This window comes from Onychomys torridus, chromosome 23, assembly GCF_903995425.1.
Source record: "Onychomys torridus chromosome 23, mOncTor1.1, whole genome shotgun sequence".
Lineage (NCBI taxonomy): Eukaryota > Metazoa > Chordata > Mammalia > Rodentia > Cricetidae > Onychomys > Onychomys torridus.
The window spans coordinates 47,410,995-47,429,539 of NC_050465.1; the positions used below are offsets into that span (position 1 = coordinate 47,410,995).

General features: G+C 45.0%; 1 protein-coding gene across 1 annotated transcript in view; it reads left to right on the top strand.

The window, feature by feature from the left end:
• Window positions 1–13,989, top strand: part of Pard3b (par-3 family cell polarity regulator beta) — a 993,910-nt gene extending 979,921 nt beyond the window's left edge. The window contains 2 exon segments of the mRNA XM_036173329.1: window positions 12,009–12,054; window positions 12,056–13,989. Of these exon segments, the coding sequence (XP_036029222.1) occupies window positions 12,009–12,054; window positions 12,056–12,367 (358 nt within the window). The 3' untranslated portion in view covers window positions 12,368–13,989.
• The last annotated feature ends 4,556 nt before the right edge of the window (window positions 13,990–18,545 follow it).

An 18,545-nucleotide genomic window follows, 5' to 3' on the forward strand; every position in this document is an offset into this window, starting at 1 on the left:
AGTCCTAAACACAATTTTACTTCGGAATAAAATGGACTAGGAATTCAAATTCACCCAGGACTAAGCACCTCAGTAAAAACACTCTTTCCATTTGCTTTGTCTGCATCAGATCCCATCACTGTAGGAAGGGAGGAAAGAACTTCTCAAGATTTCCATTTTACACACAGGACACTGAGGCTCAAAACAGCCGAGCACTCCCGATCGATCATACTCCACACCAGTGGTTCTCAACTTTCCTAATGCTGGAATCCAGTGATACAGTTCCTCCTGTTGTGATGGCCCCCCCTGCCCAACCACAAAATTACTCTTGTTACAATTTCATAACTGTAATTTTGTTACTGTTAGGCATCATAACGTAAATTTCTGTGTTTTCTGATGGTCTTGGGCGACACTTGTGCAAGGGTCGTTCAACCTCCAAAGAGGTCACGACCCACAGGATGAGAACCAGTACTCTACACAGAACCTGCCTCTTCAGCCTCTCTCGCTGACACCCTCACCCCCACCACACACTGATGGATACATCGTGAAGTCCCTCAGACAGGCTGAGAGTGTCCGCACACATGACAGGGCCAAAGAGACCCAGTGAGTCAGTGGGTTTAGAAGCTTGAAGAAAGAAGAGCACTGTCTCCCTTAGACCCCCAAAATGAGCTGGCATGGGTACATGGGAAATAACATTTTATTTGGTAATGGCTCTTTAGTTTTAAATTACTTCGGCATTTACTTTTAATTAATTTCTTTAAATTAGATAACTCAGACTTGTAAATATTTGCTTTCCTGTGATAAGCTTTTATTTAAATTATTAAAGCCATGGTTTCATGACTGATTTTAAGAACTGAGTGAGGTTGCTGCTGCACAGACAGAATGCATGGAGTATAAAAATAGGAGAATCATCTCGTGCTTGGTACACATACCCATACCAAACATGGCCAAGAGCAAAGCCGCATTCAAAGCGATAGGAGGCAGGGTGAGTTTTCAGTTTTCTTTGACTTGTTCGAGGAATAAATCAATAAACCAAAGCATTAGGGAACTAATGTGGGGTGGAATAACATTTGAAGGAGCCCCTTCACAATAAAAGCTTGTCTTACTGTCTCTGTGAAATATGCTCGTCAGCGGCTCTGGCATATCAATGTTGCCATATAGGGACTGGAGGTGGGGTGTGGAAGTCTTGAGAAAGTAGTGACCATACAAAAACACTGGAAATGAGTGAGGAGGAGGAGGAGGAGGAGGAGGAGGAGGAGGAGGGGAAAATAATAATGGTTTCATAGTCCACCCATCAGTTTGGGGGATTATAAGCCTTTATTTGCTGGCTGCTCCTTTTTTGCCAGCACCAAAGCAAGGACAGGACCCAAAGAAACTAGGCTGATGGGCCATACTACAACAGAAGGAGACGTGGAAACAATAAATCTCATTTTCATGAAAGTTGAAGGTTAGTAATGACATTAATAGCCACTATTACCAGCCATGCAAAAATCAACCAGAGGATTTTAGAGACCTCAGCAGGATGGGGAGCCCAGCACAAGTCACCAGTACCTATGAATCCCTTAATTATTTATTGAAATTTCATCATCCCCCAAATGCCCTTTCCTAAGCACTACAGGAAATAATGAGATGGACTTTAGATCAGGGGACCGAGTGGGGTGAATAACTCAACCACAGGTGCGCATGCGGAACCCAGCCAGGCACCTCAGAGCCTGCTTAGTACAGGCAGGAAATGAAGGCTGAGAATTGCCCTCTATGTCACGGTGAAAACATCGTGAGATACTGAGATCTCCATCAAAATTGGCACAGGGAGGCTAACATACTTCCCGCTTCCATCACCTAATAGAAACCAGGGTGGGAGTGGACCCATTGCCAGGGTGTTGGGCCTCAGGGCAACTGTCCAATTAATAATCCTAAAATTCACCTAGCCATGTCTGTGGAAGAGTTTGTTTCACAGCCCAGATCTCTCCCAGGTGACACCCTGAGTCCAGCCAGTGCTGCCCCCAAAGCCATGCTCCTGCACTTGAAGGTGGAGCCAAGAAGTTCAGGCTACTATTGAGGGAAGGATACTGGAAGCTGCTTTCTGGAGAAGCTTGCAAAGAAAAGGAGGTGGAGGCGGGACCAAGAGGCCCTGGTAGCAAATCCTTGCTCCCACTTCCCATAGATCCCTGGTCCACAGATCTTTTAGCTACTTTGTTCCCATTAAACTACTAAACTACTAGCATGCCCACTTATTAGAACAGAAGGCGAGTCTAGACGTTCACAAAATGGTCTATAAACCTTATTTCACCTAATTAATATCACTAGATATAAAAGTGGGAGGGGCTTGACAAGACTTCAAGTCTGAGAGCATCACATCTAAGCACTGTAAATATTCATGCAGTCCCCCAAGAAGGTCAAAGTCACCTGCCTTAGAAGTCCTCCCATGTTGCCACTTGAGAGTTTAGTTTGCTCAGAATTGCTGCAGAGCTTGTGACAGCTATCCAGCTGTCCTTGAGGCTCACAAGAACACATTTTACAGCGCTGGGCTGTTGAATTGCACTTTCTGAAACGGACTGCAACCTGTTCTGCTTGTCTCTGAGCCCAGATTTGCTAGGGCTCTTGTAACAGTCTAGTTGGAAGGAGATTTGAGCTCAAATAAAACCACAGCAGCAAGCACAGACAGCCACAGACATGAGAGCATTTGCTCCATCCGATGGCTGGGCTGCAGTTGGAGACAGAGAGTAGTCTGGCTTCCTGGTGGTCCATTAGGTTATCAGGTCATTCTCCAGAAAGGCCAGTGCAGGTGGCTGTGTGTCCACAGCCACAGTGGAGTTCCTTTGGTGCACCATCTAACCTGCCTCAGTACCCTCATGGGCCATTGGGAGAAATGGGGTTTCGTAGCCCCATCCTGTATGCCTGGGTTTGAAAATGAAAAGGTGTATGTTGAGTGAATACATCCTTGAGTATTGACACCAATGTTGAAAATATCGGACCTTGAACACAGGACCTTGCAGACAGAACCATACAAATATCTGTCTGGTTTTCCTAAAAGGACCAGGAAAGTCTACCTTCCTGCCCTGCTGGCAGCTCAGGGTATCCGAGTGGGACTTCCAACTTGGAATTCTGGGTGTTTCTTTGGCATCCTACAAGCACCTCCAGAATGTCTAGCTTCAGGTTTCCCAAAGCCAAAACACTTATTGGGAAAACTCTTGTCTTTTTTTACCCATTAGACTCATTTCTAAAATGTGTTTCTAAGTATAAAGTTGTTCACCCACCCACCCACCCAGCACTGGGACATCGTAAGCTGGTATAAAGCAAGAGGGGGCAGGATTAGCAGTTAAGCCACAGGCGCCTGGGTCTGCCTGCCTGGGTAGACCCTAGGCCTTTCCACTGCCCCCCCCCCCCCGCACGCCTATGGGCTCTCTATCAAGTCACCTCACATCTCTGTTCTGCCTTGCCTGGTCTCAAGCCATGGATAATAATGGTGTCTACCCTGTCGCACGATTATGAGGAATAAGGAGGTGAACTTGGGAAAAATGCTGAGGATGGGGTTGGGTTTGCCTTAGGCACTTGCAGAGGAACTATTCTGTTCAACTTGCTTCGAATCTTTGCAGTTCTAACCCCCCCCAACACCCCCCCAACACCCCCCCCCAATCTGATGCAGGTTACAGAGCCTGTGGAGCGCAGTGGCGCTGGGCCCAGCACTTAACACTTCTGCTTCTGGATTTCAGAGTAAGATGTTTTCGGTGCCAGAATCTTCCCGTGTCCTAATAAAACCGTGAAGTGGAAGCTACACACACACACACACACACACACACACACACACACACACACACACACACACACACACACACACACACACACACACGATGCTGGAAAGTTTTGTCTCTTTCACTGTACTTCTCACCCAGGGTGAGAAGGGATTGTACCCATTACAGGTGATTTACATCAAAATCCCCAGGCTTTGGGAATTGATGGGGGGGGGGGGGAATATGACTCATTTAATTTATATTAATTTAGGAATCAGTTGAAGGGATAAAGAGGTAAATATCTTCTCCAAGAACTGTATGTATTATGTTACTGTAGATGTCTATATAATCGAAACAGAGAGCAGGGAAAGGCAGCTTTTGTGAATCTGTGTTTTACCTCAGGAATACACTGTCTACAGGAAGTAACCTTGGGCAGGAGTTGTACAGCGCCTCTCCTGAGGGGCAGAGGAAGCAGCTTTTAGAATTCAGGCCTTTATAGGCCCTAACCTGTCAGCCGCTTAGTCTGCCCTCAGAATGGAACCAAACCCTCCTGCGTGACAAGCAGATGAAATCCTCAGTGTTTAGATACTGAGCATCCAGAGCTCCAGAGACAATAGAAAAAGAGAAAAGGGACATACTGGTCTGGTTGGTCAAGTTATGGTTCCTTTCTTTGGTCCCTGCTCTCTTTACATAAACCCCCTCTGTGGCTCAAGAGACTTCGGGGTAATTATCTACTTGCATGTCTCTGAAATGGATTCCATGACTGGTTTTGCAGCCATCCAGGACAGCTCTTGATTTCTGCAAGAATTCCTTCTCCACCTATGTCCTCATGCCTGTCCTTTCTAAATGTCCTTGACACGATACTTTAGAAAACTCTCACCCACTCCTAAAAGAGGTTATTCAAGCAGGACCACCAACTGACAGGATGAAGTACTCTTAAGAGCCATGTTCCGTATCTGTCTGCCAGTCTGAGGTCGAAGCTGAGACTCCCTGTACATGTCGTTTGTTCGTAAATGAATTCTATTTGTGGTGGCTGATGAAAGACACCAATGGAGAAATCAAACGGGGGTGATCAAAGCGGTGTTTGTCTTCTGAGCACTCGGCATTACCAGCTCTCCTTCATTTTCTCTGGAAACATCCCCTTGGTGTTAAAAGGGGGCAGAAGCATCTGCGGTGACACTCACTCCTCTTTCCAGTTCTCTGCAAAGAACAGCAAGGGCCCCTCTTCATAATGTGATGGGAAATGTGAGTGATGAAAGCAGGAATTTTTTTCCACAGTCATTTCTGTATCATAGGTCATCAAATGGTCATTATATTTTATGGCTCTGTAAAATCTGCTGAAATCAAAGCTATGTAATAGACTTTGCAGAGGGCTCTGCTAATCCAGGCCAACCACATTCGTGCCTGGACCACGGATGAAGGCTTGGTAACTGGAAACATGACCCTGAAGGAATTCCAAACACAGACTAAAAGCATCTCTGTCCACATAACACAGGCAGCTTAAGAGCATATTAGTTTGCACGGCTTTTTAAAAAAAAAAAAAAAAAAGAAAAAAAGCTTTGCAATACTTCACAAATACTGGGGCAGGGGCCCACTCTGTGTGGCATATTTGAGAAGGAACATAGCTTCACCCATGTTCACATCCTGCCAAAGAAGATAAGCTTGTTCGTCACACAGCACCGGGAGGTTCGTACCATATGGCTTGATTCTATTCTAGCCCCAAATTTGGTTACAATCAATTATTACCAAAGGGGAAAAAAAGAAAGAAAGAAACCCATAAGGCAGTGGTTCTCAGCCTTCCTGATGCTTTGACCCTTTAATATAGTTCTTCATGCTTTAATGACCCCCAACCATACAATTATTTTTGTTGCTACTTCATAACTGTAATTTTGCTACTGTTGTAGATTTTAATATAAATAATTTTGGACATAGAGGTTTGTCAAAGGAGTTGCTACCCACAGCTTGAGAACCACTGCCATAAAGGAAAGAGCAGATTGGTTTGGGATTGTTTATTTTGTTTTGTTTTTTAATTATCTTTTGTTTAGGCTACTAACATACATGGTATCTTACAGAAATTGAGAGAGACAAGAATTTACCCTTTGGAAGTTTATCCAAAACTTTGGGGGGGGGGGCGTGAATCCAATACGTATGTCAGAGGTAGACATTGGCCTTGCTTATGAATTCCTTGTTGTTTCACCCTTGCTACTGTAAACCTCATTTCTTTACCTTGGAACTCACCTCTTCTCAAAACAGTCCAACTCACACTGCCTTGTGCCTTAGTCACTGCCCTCCCACCCCTACCTGTAGCCATTCAGCTTCAGTGAACTTTCCCCCTCCTACAAGGAGCTTGGTGGATGAGATGCAGACATGGCCCTCAACCCGAGACACGCGCATCATGGTCAGCAAGCCTGGTCGGCGCTGTTAGAAGAACTGAAGGTTACAAATAGTTCCCATCTTCCCCTCAGCAGAGCCGGGCCTGCTCATACCAACTGTGGTCTCTCTTCACTGGGAGGAAAGGGCATTGAGTTACAGCAGGTGGTAGACAGGTCTGCATAATCCTACTTTCTGCCTCTCTTGGGCATATGTGCTTTAGATGAAAGTCATCCATCATGTGTGTTTTTGTGGAGAAACGTGGGCTAGTGCTGCGGCTGAGGGGCACTGGACATCACCTCCACCTCTGGTTTATGTTCATTCATCAACCTTGAAGCTCAGTACTTGAAAGTGTGCTGATTGCACGTGAGTTCAACAGACTCCCTCCAATCCCTTATCTGGAGCCTTATCCTGAACGTGAATCAAGATGTTATTACATTTACAACAGAAATAAAGAAAAGTTCCTTGCCCAACTATTGTGAAACCATTCCTTAATTGATACTTTAGTAAATGAGGATTTCATAGAATATATTATGAATATAGTCACCCCACCAGCTCCTATTATCAACCATCCCTTCCCACCCAGTGTTGAACTTTCTTCTTTTTCCCCCTTTTCCACTGAGTCCAGTTTGTGTTGCCCCAGCTGCTGTTGAGAATGTTACCCTGGCATCTGGCTGACCTACTAAGGGTCCCATCATTTAAAAAAAAAAAAAAAAAAAAGACTCTCCGCCAGTAACTTCAAAATGGCAATAGCTTCTTGGCCACTGGTGGGATTTCATGCCCACCTCTTCCCCTTTGTGCTGGAGTTTGGACTGGCCGGAGCTTGCACAGGTCTTGTGTGTGTTGTTATAGTCACTGTGAGTTCATCTGTGCATCTGCCCTGTGGAACCTGGAGAACTCTAATAAACTTCAAAGTCTTTCTATGTTGGATCCAACCCTTTCCTCATGCCCCCTATCTTCTTTCCCCTGGAAAAATTAGAAATTGCTCTTACTTCAGCCATCATCAGTGTCTGGCTCCAGTGAACCTGCTCTTCCCTTCTGTTCCTCTGCTCTCCTCCAGCCCCTAACGCTCATCTAACCGTATCTAACGCCCTCTGCTTACTGCGTACATTTGCGCATCTCCCCTCAAATAAGCTCAACGTACACTTATGGAGTGCCTGTGAGACACAAAGCCCGGTACGGAGCTCCGAGGGAGATTGCCAGAGGCTTGAGAGTAAGTGCCAGCTTCCCAGACAGCCACTGAGTAAGTACCACAAGGCCAAGTGAAAGAGGGATGCAGGGAGAATGACTAAATGGGGTGTCACAGTTAGGGAGTCTGCTGCTGGGAAGAGACACCATGACCACCACAACTCTTACAAAGGAAAACGTTCAATTGGGTGACTTACAGTTCAGAGGTTCCGTCCACTATCATCATGGCAGGACATGGAGGCATGCAGGCAGACATGGTGCTGGAGAAGCAGCTGAGAGTCCTACACTTTGCAGGTAACAGGAAGTAGGCCGCCTCCCTGGGCGTGGCTTGAGCATATATGAGTCCTCAAAGCTCACCTCCACAGTGATACACTTTCTCCAACCAGGCCACAACCTACTCCATCAAGGCCACACCTCCTAATAGTGATACTCCCTTTAGGGCCATTTTCTTTCAAAATTTCACTCCATGGTGGAGTGAGCACTGAGGATGGAGATTTTCTCCGTAGGGGTGGTAGGAAGATAGAGGAGGATGGACACTTGTCCTTGTACCTTTCTCTACTCCACTGAGAGCAGCAACCGACTTGTGGTAAAAAGCATTATAGGGATCTGTCCTTCCAATATCATCCCCCTTCCCAGACATACTTGATTAGCCAAACAGAAGCATATCTTCCATCCTTTCATATATGATAATGGCTGGTACCCAGGGACTGGCTGACCAGTGTAGGCTCTCATTTCCAGGTGTCTTTCACTAAATGTAAACTAGTGACACAGTAAGATGTCACAAAAAGAAAGTCCTCTTTACATGTAAACAACTTGTGGCTTTGTCATGTTTGGGCCAAATGGTTAACATGCATTATTTGCACTGTGGCATGCATCTCTGTGATTTAAAACATACCTGAAACCATTCCTGTGAGTTTCCAAACAAATCCAAGGTCTCTGGATTCCAGAAATGAGCCTACTCAGAAAGAAAACAGATATTTGAAGGGAATTTTCCCAGAACTTCACTCAAAGTTACAAGAAAAACAAATACAGTCATGTTTCTCTTTCCTACAGTAAATATGGTTTCTGTGTAAGACTTTTAATCTTTATTTTAAAGAAATTAATAATACATACAAATAAGACTCATAGGGTCACATGAAAATCCAGAGTCCTGAGGTACTGACATACTTGCAGTTTGGGTCCTCGTATTAATCTGATCTCCTGAGGAAGCTGCCCTGGATTTCTCAGGATTGGCTCAAGGCAGGTCATGTCAGTCCCTCTGAGAAGCCTTCTCCAGGGCAAACTAAGTTTCTGCTCTCCTCACCGACACCAAATCTCACACATACACGGAAACACTGTAGAAGAAGACACTAAAGATTAACAGAACAACAGTGTCTCAGCTCTTTCTCCCCCTCTTACTCAGTTCTGTAGCGAAAGAGACGTTTTACAGTTTGAACCTATGTAATTTTTCAGCAAAACAGTTTAATCATCATTTTCTTAGTTGCATGCATCATTGTGATTTGGAACATACCTGAAGCCATCCCTAGGAGTTTCCAAGCAAAACCTAAATCCGCTGGCTTCCAGAAATAATCCTATTCAATGGGAAACAGAAACTTAAAGGGAACGTTCCCTTCATGGGATCATTCGGTTTGACTATTTGGTGCCCAGCTGATGGCACTGGTTGGGGAAGTTGTGGAATCTTTGGTCCATGTGACCTGTCCAAAGGAAATGGGTTGCCCTGGAGTGGGCCTTGAAGGTAGTGTCCACGTACGGTTCCTGTTAGCTTACTGATCCCCGCATCTGTGTGAGGAGCTTAGCCATCCCTCCAGTTCACAAGGCTGCTCTGCCTGCCTTCTCCATCTTGTCTGTGTGGGAGAAAGTGACTCATAGAGGCGGCTTTCTTTTTTCCTTCTTAAAAATTGTTACTTTTTAAGTGCCTGTGCACGTATGTGTGTGTGTACACACGTGTGTACATGAGCGTAGCTTAGATCTCGTGGAGCTAGTTACAAGAAAATGTTAGCCACCCTGTGTGGGTTCTAAGGAATGGAACTCTGGTCCTCTGCAAGAGTACCCTTAACCTCTGAGCCATCTCCCCAGCCTCCAGAAATGGTCCTTTTAAATGTTTATATGAGCATGTACATGTGATAATATTTGCAGTAGTTTAGAAGCTGTTCTGGTGAAAGTCTATAGAAAATGATAGGCTTTAAGGGGAAAAAAAAAATGTTATAAACAGCAGACCAGGAGGAAAGTGCTCCCAGCAGTCTTTGAACTTTCAATCTGTGTTTTTACAGAACAACTCCTTGTTTTTCTTCTCCCTGAAAAATTACAAACAATAACTGTTATGATGAGTTCTACAGAAAAAGACAATTTCCATGCCACCACTGCTTGACAGAGAGCAGCACCTTCACTTGGTGTCTGCCACATGTGAGCAAACTCCTCCAGAGTTTTACACAACCCCCCTCCAGAGAAGCCCTCTGGGACCTCGATGCTATCTTGGGGTCGCCCTCCCTGCCCTGGGAACTCTCCCTCCTCCTTGCAGTGAGTGCTGGATAGTCACGGGGCGGGGGAGGTATGAGAGAGAGGAGATAGTCTCCTTTCTGGCCCCACATGCACACTGTCAGTCGCTCAGGGTGGCGGGTCGCTCAGGGTGGCTTCTAGCCCGTCACCACTTGCTCTGGACTGTCTCTCCATAATTTAAAAAAAGAAAGAAAGAAAGAAAAAAAAACTCCAAGGCATTCTGTCTTTTATAATGTTCTGTTTTAAAAGAGAGAAATCTTTAGAGAGAGAGAGAGACCAGGACACACACACACACCCCAAAAAAAGGCCTGGAATCTCTCCCTTCTCTCTTCCCATTTTAAACAGGAAACATTCCCACTAAGAGAGTCCAGAGGGAGTGTTGGTTGTGTGTTCATTTTAAGGCAGATAATGTTTGTGTGTTGAAAATGTCAGTGATTTATCCTAAGGACTGAAAATGAGTGCAGAGAAACCACATGTTCCACTCCATGCAGAGAAATACCTCCGGTAGCTTTTGAAAGGAAACACAGGTTAAGGATTTTTTTTTTTTAAAAGAGTGTTTCTGCAATTTCTTGCTCCAGCCAAAGAAAACAGAAATGAGCATGGTGGTCGGGAGAAGGAGTCTTTAATTTTTTTTTTTTTTTAACAATAAAAGATACAGTGAGTGCTAGAAATGTTCTAAATACAAAATGAAATTGTCAAGAAAAGGGCTGGTGAAAAGCAGGTCCTTTATTTCGCAGGGTCACAGTGACAGATGACTGGTGATGTATGCCTGCTCTATTTGTCATGGGCAATTTAGCATAGAGCAAAGCGGCCCGAACTGAGTAATGCCAGCTGATGCTATAAATAACTTGTACGCAAACAATTTAATTTTTTATCTGAAAACTCTCACTAACGAAATTACCCCCAAAATCCTGGATCTATCATTCATTATTATACATAGCAAAATTAGGGAACACACCCCACACAGATAAATGTAGATGGAAGACTGTATCATTCATCCTGCGGCCTACATTGCCACATGCTCCCTGAGCTCAGAGCTTCTCAAACCTTCATTGATTTGGGGAACAGGGCTGTTTTAACATCCAGCTCCACAGATTACAGGGTGATTTTGACCCTCATTGATGGTGCCTGATTAACCACAGGCATGGTGTTCTTACAACCCTGTCACTTCTTTCAAGTGTCCAAGCAGTCATACGCTGACATTGGCGAGCTTTTCAGTAATCATTATTGTTGCTGTTTCTCCTTTAAAAAAAAAAAAAAAATCATAAGGAGCAGAGGAATAAAGAATGGAGGAATCTGGTGACGTGGTGAATGGTACTGGCAAATATGTGCACAGACGGTTTATTGGGATTTTAAGGGCTGCAAACAGAAGTCGTGTGTCTCACCCCAGGCTAGCCAAGTTGCCATCATCTGCACATTGTCTAGAGACGGAGTGTTTCTGTTATGGCGAGCAGATTGGATGATACTTGTCTTCAGTAGAAACTTCCAGACAGGCTTGTTTCCTGTTAGCCTGTGTTCTTGCCCTGGACCTTTCTGTATGCTGCCCAGTATGTAGGGCAACTTGGTTTTTGCTACTGACTTTGTGGTAGACTTAGGTACTTTTATCACAGTTCCAGGTTGGTCATTTCCCAGCCTCGAATTGAGAGTTCTTTGGGGAACAGTAGAGGCACACTAATCCATACAGGGGTGTGACAGCAGCCACCCAGCCTTAGACAAGGCCACACACAGCCCACTCAATGAGTGCCTCACCATCTAGGAGGGAAATGAGCAAGTACAGTTTATGAGGACTCTGGCCCACCGTATTAATGCTACCATATCTCATATAGATGTGGGCTCTAACAGAGCCAAACCTCACATCGTAGAGGAAACTAGTTTGATCGCTGTAATGAAAGTGAATATAAAGGGGGATAAACAATAACAATGCAGGGATGTATTTCTTCTCATGTACCAAGGTGAGTGTAAACTGTCTTGGTGATATAATAGCTTGTGGTGTCAAGGGCCGGAGTTCTTACGTTCTTGTTGTTCCGCCTTCCCTGGTACATGGTTTTCACCTTGAAGTCTAAGATGGCAAGGAGGAGACGATTCCCTCTCTTGTTGTTTAAGGGTACACTTCACATCTGCTCATATACCCTTGCCCAGGTCTAGGGTCAGGTTACAACCAACTGCAGTCATGGCAGAAGCATGCCATCTTCAGCTGGGAGCAGCTCCATAGCTCCTGACCCCTCTCTCTGCTTTTCTTTCTAGGAGAGGCTCAGCAGATCCCGTGGACTACCTGACCGCAGCACCCCTGTGGGCGCTACAGTGAGAGAGAGCTTCCGTACTACCCAGGGCCTCATCCTGCACATTCCCCGAGAGGGGGCTATCCCCACGCCTCCGATCTGAGGGTGGCAGATTTCCGATATCCGCAGTACTATCCGCGCCCACCAGCCCAGCAGCACAAAGGACCCTTCAGACAAGATGTTCCACCTTCCCCACCTCAGCACCAGCGAGTTACAACCTATCAGGAGGTGGGCAGAGCAAGGCCCCGAGGGGAGAGCCCTGAGCGGAACCCCTATCGTAACCAGGATCCCAGGCAGAAGAACCCCATGACCGCAGCCGTATAGTTGCACACCACAGAGATCTTCCAAGCAAGGAAGACATCCAACACCACCTTTGCCCTTGCTAGACCCTAAGGCCTAACCCAGGTTTAGGTACTCCATGGTACAGAGAGGCTCTTGCTCCCTGAGGATTCGATACTTGACTGCCAATCAGAAGAGAGAAAAAAAGGGACCGGGGTTTGGGGATGTGGATTCAAAAGGAAGAAAGAGTGTGGGGTCATAAAACCAGTACTTGCTGATACTTGAAAGGCTTGAAGAATTGGTAGATTCGAGGAGAGTGTCAATTGATTAACAGCCGATGGAGCTACGCTATAGTAAACCCTGGCTAGAAAACCAGTGCCGGTTACAAGCCCCAACCTCATCACCGCACATAGTACAGGTAGCGACACAGAGGTGGTTGTCTCGGCCAGACCTAGTCACGAGCATTCAGAGACTTACTCTCAGCCCTGTCCTTGGAGCTGTGAGGCCTACACAGTAGTAGAGAGGCTGCAAATACAGGCATCTTCATGAGCATGGTGTTTTCACTGAGAACAACATAACAATAAACGTGACCAGTGACCTCTGTGAGACTTTGGGCCCAAAGGAAGGCTGCATTTCCTTATTTATAGCTGACCTTGGGTTCCTGGTACGACTTGTTTGATACAAAGCTTTCACATATCCTTGCTTTTGATAGAAAAGCCAGTAGAATCGGAATGCAGTATTAGCGTCCTGGGAAGATGCGCACACCTGTCTGAGCTCATTCCAACCACGAACCACAGTGAGCAGGTGAAGAGGGGTGACGGTCCCTCGGCCCTTGCTGTCCTCTCTCCCAGGCCTTGGCATGCTTGCTTGGAGATCGCTCCTTCCAGAGTCCTCCCCAAATGCCTATAATTATGTTAACTGAGACCTCTACTTTTAGACTTCTATGTAAGGGCTAAAGAATACATGTGAGTGGTGGGGGTAAAGAAAGGAGAGCCTGCTGGTCAGGCCACACAGAGAGCTATGTCCAGGGGATGTCAATTTCAGATTCAATGCCAAACAGTGTACCCATCTGTCCCTGGGTCAGTGAGGAAACTGGTCACCAGAAAGAAGTAGATAAAAGTGTGTGTGTGTGTGTGTGTGTGTGTGTGTGTGTGTGTGTGTGTGTGTGTGTTCAAACACATGTGATTATCACTATGGAGAGTAGAAGGGGAAATTGCCTTCTGGAAGTTTGATGAGGAAGAAATCAGAGGAAGTAAAGAGAGAAGACTCGTAAGATTAAATCAGTCTGCATCTGCTATATCTCATTAACAAATGTCAGGGCAAAGCCAAGGTCTCCACCTGATTTAAAAGACAAAAGAAAGAAAGTATTCTGGCTTAAGAAGCTGAAAAGCCACTCTTGCTTCCTTCGGGCTTTTCTACACAGCAGAGCATCTGAAGCTTCCAATCTGATCCAAATGGGAACACACGCAAAAGACTGAGAAACGGCAGACATGGCCAGCACTGTGAATTTCTCAGCGACTGCTTACTACTTTAAGTCACTCACCTTCCCTCTCGTTCCCTTCCCCAAAAGGTCTTTAGTTCACTATAGACATATTTTGGCTGAGAGTAGAATACCACTGACCAACAGAACTGACTGAATTATAGTGTTCTAAATTACATAGAGTAGCCATCTGGCCCAATTTAGTCTTTTTTTTTTTTTTTTTTTAAATAGTTTTGTACCAAAAATGATGCAACTGCTGGGTTTAGATGTAAATAGTGTCCTTTGCTGGACTTCGAGAGAGATCATCATCTAAACCACAATTACTTCGGCCCTCTGAAAAATTGACTGTCAAGCTGCTTTTTGCCCTCTGCCATCCCTCGTCAGCCAGCATCCTTACATCATAGGTAATTTGTTCGGTGGGGTGGAGGATCTCAGAATCTGCCCAACAAGGTATTGTGGCTACACTGTAGGGTCCCTGGGCACCATGCTGAAAATGGCATTCCCTTTGAGCCAAGGAATCCTGAAAGAAAATGATACAATGAAGGAAATGCAACTTTTTCTGGGGGAAGAATTAGATCAACTTTTTTTTTTTTTTTTTTTGGTTTTTCGAGACAGGGTTTCCCTGTGTAGCTTTGCACCTTTCCTGGAACTCACTCTGTAGACCAGGCTGGCCTCGAACTCACAGAGATCCGCCCGCCTCTGCCTCCCGAGTGCTGGGATTAAAGGCGTGTGCCACCACCACCCGGCCTAGATCAACTCTTAAGCCAGGCAAGGTACCACATGCCTAGAATCCCAGCAGTCAGGAAGCCAGGGCAGGCAGATGCAAGGTGGCCACTAGCCTGACCTGCAGGGTGAGTTGAAGACCAGCCTGGACTACATAATGCGACCCTATAGGGCTTTTTTTTTTTTTTTTTTTTTTTTTTTTGGAGGGGGGAGTTGTTTTTGTTTGTTTTAAAGATTACTCTTGGTGTGTTCTATATTTTACTCAAATTTCTGTAAAGCACTGATCCTATCCAAGGCAGAAGTTTCCCCTTAGAGGAAGGCTGGACCACTTAAAGGTGGGCCATGGTCAGACGACAAGGGTGTGCTCTAGAGAAGAGGCACTTGAGGATAGCTGCTCATGTTTCTGGCTCCAGCGCTGACACCTTGGGCACACAGTACCCTCTGCAGGCTTCAGACAAGCTGCTTCAGACCTTGGCTCTGTGTTGGGTACACAGTTCATCCAACAGTTGCTAATCCTGAGAGACCCTCTGAGGCTCAAAGGTATTATTGAAGAGAACAAAGAAGGAGATGAGAACAGCTTTCTTTTCTTGCTTAGAAGTATAGCAATCTCTGCATTTGATCCTGCCCTAAAGAACTAACATCGTATTTTGATGGAGGCCGCATCAAGCCAAGCAGTGGTTAAGAACAGCTTGGGCAGTAAGCTTTATAAATGCTGGAGTGCTGTCCGGCCCACTGTCCCCTCTCCACAGCTGCAGGACCATATTCCAGTGCTCTAGGAGGGCAGGTGGCTATCTGGAAGTCCAGGCTCTGAGAAGCAGGTCCCCAGAAGAAGGAACTAGCTCCTGGTGTATGTACAACCTTGGGGAAACTCACTTGGGTATCTCCTCGAGCTGTAGCTGGCAACAGAGAGAAAGGTTTATGAAGACCTGCAAACCTGTTACGGGCCATCTGGCTTCACACGGGCTGCTTCCCTCCCCTTCTCCTATAACTAGAAAGATAAGAGAGAGAGAGAGACCACTGAAAATCTCTAGTCTCTAGAGAATTCAGTCTTCCACAGAGAAACACAGCCCATTGGTCCATCATACCCCTGGGCTGAGGCACCATCCTTCTTGGCTTAATACTGTTTCCCTCCAGAGTTAAACAATGGGCAAACAAAGGAACATTTTCTTAAATCATGATTTCATAGCAAACAAAGCTTAGAAAAAAAATTATTCTAAAACTCATTATTCTGAGACTTTCCAGAACATCTATGTTGAACCCACAGGACCTCATGGAGCAAAAGTCTGATGGAGTTGATGGCATCATAGAGAAACAGAGCCTTGGAGGCTTTATTGGAGCCTTATTTCTCCTGCTAACAGAATAAAATTAAAACAGGACCCACTGCCTTGATTTTTTTTTTTTTTTTAGCTAAATCTGCCTTGTGAAGGAATCCTCCTGCAAACTTCAGGATGGGAGAGCTGATTCCACTCTTCCCTGGTCCACAGAGGGACCAAGACCATAAAGAGCAATTACTTTTCCCTTCACTGAAAATCAACAGCATTTCATTTTGTTTGCTTGCTGTGCAGTGTTTGAGCAGTGTTACAGAATTTCAGGCCTGTGGAAAGAATTGAAAGGTGATTGATCAAAGGAGTGTGTCTCTGTAAAATTCCCATCAGCATTAAACACTGAGATCCACTGTGAGCAGCTTTCAAAGTGTCCTTAAATTGAGTAGACATCCCACAGCTTCCCCGTCCGTGGGAACAGAAAGTCCCAAGTTTCACTCAATTAGGCAGGAGGGAGTCCATTCAGAAAAGTCCATAATAGTGTTTCTCGTAGAAACAGGGAGATGGGAAAGGGGATTCTCCATAAGATATCCCTACAGAGTCTCCTTTCTGATAAAAGAGAGGGGGAAAGAAAGTTAGAAATCTAAATATAAGCCAGGACTCTCATGTGGAACTAGGACTTCTAAGTGTAACCTTCTCCTGCCTCTCCTTAAACAGGCACGCAATCTCCCACCGCCTGGCTTTTACAGTTGGGTTTGGCTACTAAGCTCAGAGTAGGAAGTGAGCCATTCCCAAAGACTTTGGGCCCATCTCTTGATCTGCTCTTCAGAAAGTATTCCATTCCACCTGCAATGCTATTTAGTACTGGGACATAAAACAAAGCCTGTTGTTTGTACCCTCACTTTCTCTAGTCTTTCCTGTTCTTTTATGATTACCAAGTCGCCTGTTGATACATTCTAAAGATAAATTATGTGAAATCGTATTTTGGCATATGGGGATGGAGAGTGAATTCTTTACAAACTTTTTAATATCCCATTTATATCACTGAAGACATTTTGGATGTTATTGTATATGAGTATATAAATTTTTCATGTTTTATTTTGCATTAAAATAAAGCTTTATTCAATCAGAGAGATATCAGTGTCTTGTTTGGGGAAGCTGATGAACGAGTAGGTGGACCTGTGCCTGCTCACTCTGCAGCAGCAATAGCTAATACAGTGGCTCTCAATCTTTCCAGTGCTGGGACCCTTCATAGAGTTCCTCATGGTGTGCAACCCCCACCCATAAAGTCATTTCCATTGTTACTTCAGAACTAATTTTGCTATGGTTATGAATCATTTCATAAATATTTCTGGAGGTTTGCCAAAGAAGTTGAGACCCACATGTTGAGACCCACTGGACTAAATAGTTGACTCACATCTTATTCTGAACAGTCCTGTTTATTTTCTGGACATCCAGATGGTAATGAGCCCCACAAGCCCTTTAAACTCAAGTGTGTGCAAGCTTTCTCCCAATGCCTGTTCTCACAATTCTGTTTGTGGACAATGGTACTACCACATCCAGTTACAAGGCAGAAATCTAGAAGTTTCCCTCCACCCACGCTCATGTACCATTATACACTCTGGAGACACTGTACATCAGTCTTCAAACGTGCCCACACTTCCTGGTGCTATGACATGGCTCAATCTTTTCTCTTCAACCCTCTTCCACAGCCATCTACAGCACCTCATTTCTCTCTGAGCTTACTCTCTCCAGCCCACCTCTGTTCTCTAAGGCCTGCACCCTGCTTTTCTAAATACATCTTCCAGAATACCTCAATGCCCACTCATTTCTGTAGTGGTCTAGAATTCTTTCACACTAACTCTATTTTGGTGGCGGGGGGGGGGGGGAGGGGCTCCAAAACAAAGAACTATCCAGACTGCCCAGCTAGAGGCAACAAAGTCTTTAATACAAAATATTGAAAATTGGTAGACATGGATTTAAAACATTGATTAGGTGTTAGCCACTAATTCACTGCACAACCTTGGGCAAAATACTTATCTCTCTAGCATTTCTTGTAAAATGAACGTCTCTGTATCTCAGAGAAGAGGCGGTCGTGTGCGTCTCCTCCCAACGCTACTCTGAGTGATGGCATGTTGACAGCTTGAGATTTTGACAGTATCCAAACCATAGGGAATGGATATGAGTGACACTTGAGTGCCTTCTCTTCTGGAGAATAAGGTATCAAAAATTTATCAGTACACTATGGTAACAGCCATCAATAGAAGGCTGGCAAGATGAATCAGTAGATGAAAGAACTTTCCCAGCAAGCCTGATGACCTGAGTTCAATCCCTGGAATCCACAGTGGAAGGAGAAAACAGACTCCCCGTGTTGTCATCGGACTTCCATACATGTACTATGGCATGTAGATGAGCATGCATGTACATGTACACACACACACACACACACACACACACACACACACACACACACAAAAAGTTAATCTTATTTAAAAAAATAATCATCAAAGATACAAATCTCTGTCCTGCTCATATACACAGGTGTGTACATACAAAACTTCCATCTTCAAACCTCTCTGGATTTCTCTACCACTTGCAAGTTTAAGTTGTAAGTCCAGAGCCTTTCAAAATCAGCCCATCCATCCTTCCTATCTCTTACTGCTTCTCATTTTCTGTCTGTGCTATTATTTCAATGTCTTAAATTTAGTCTGGGCATACTGTGTGTACCAGGGCCATGGCTGTCGAAGGATAGCTGTCC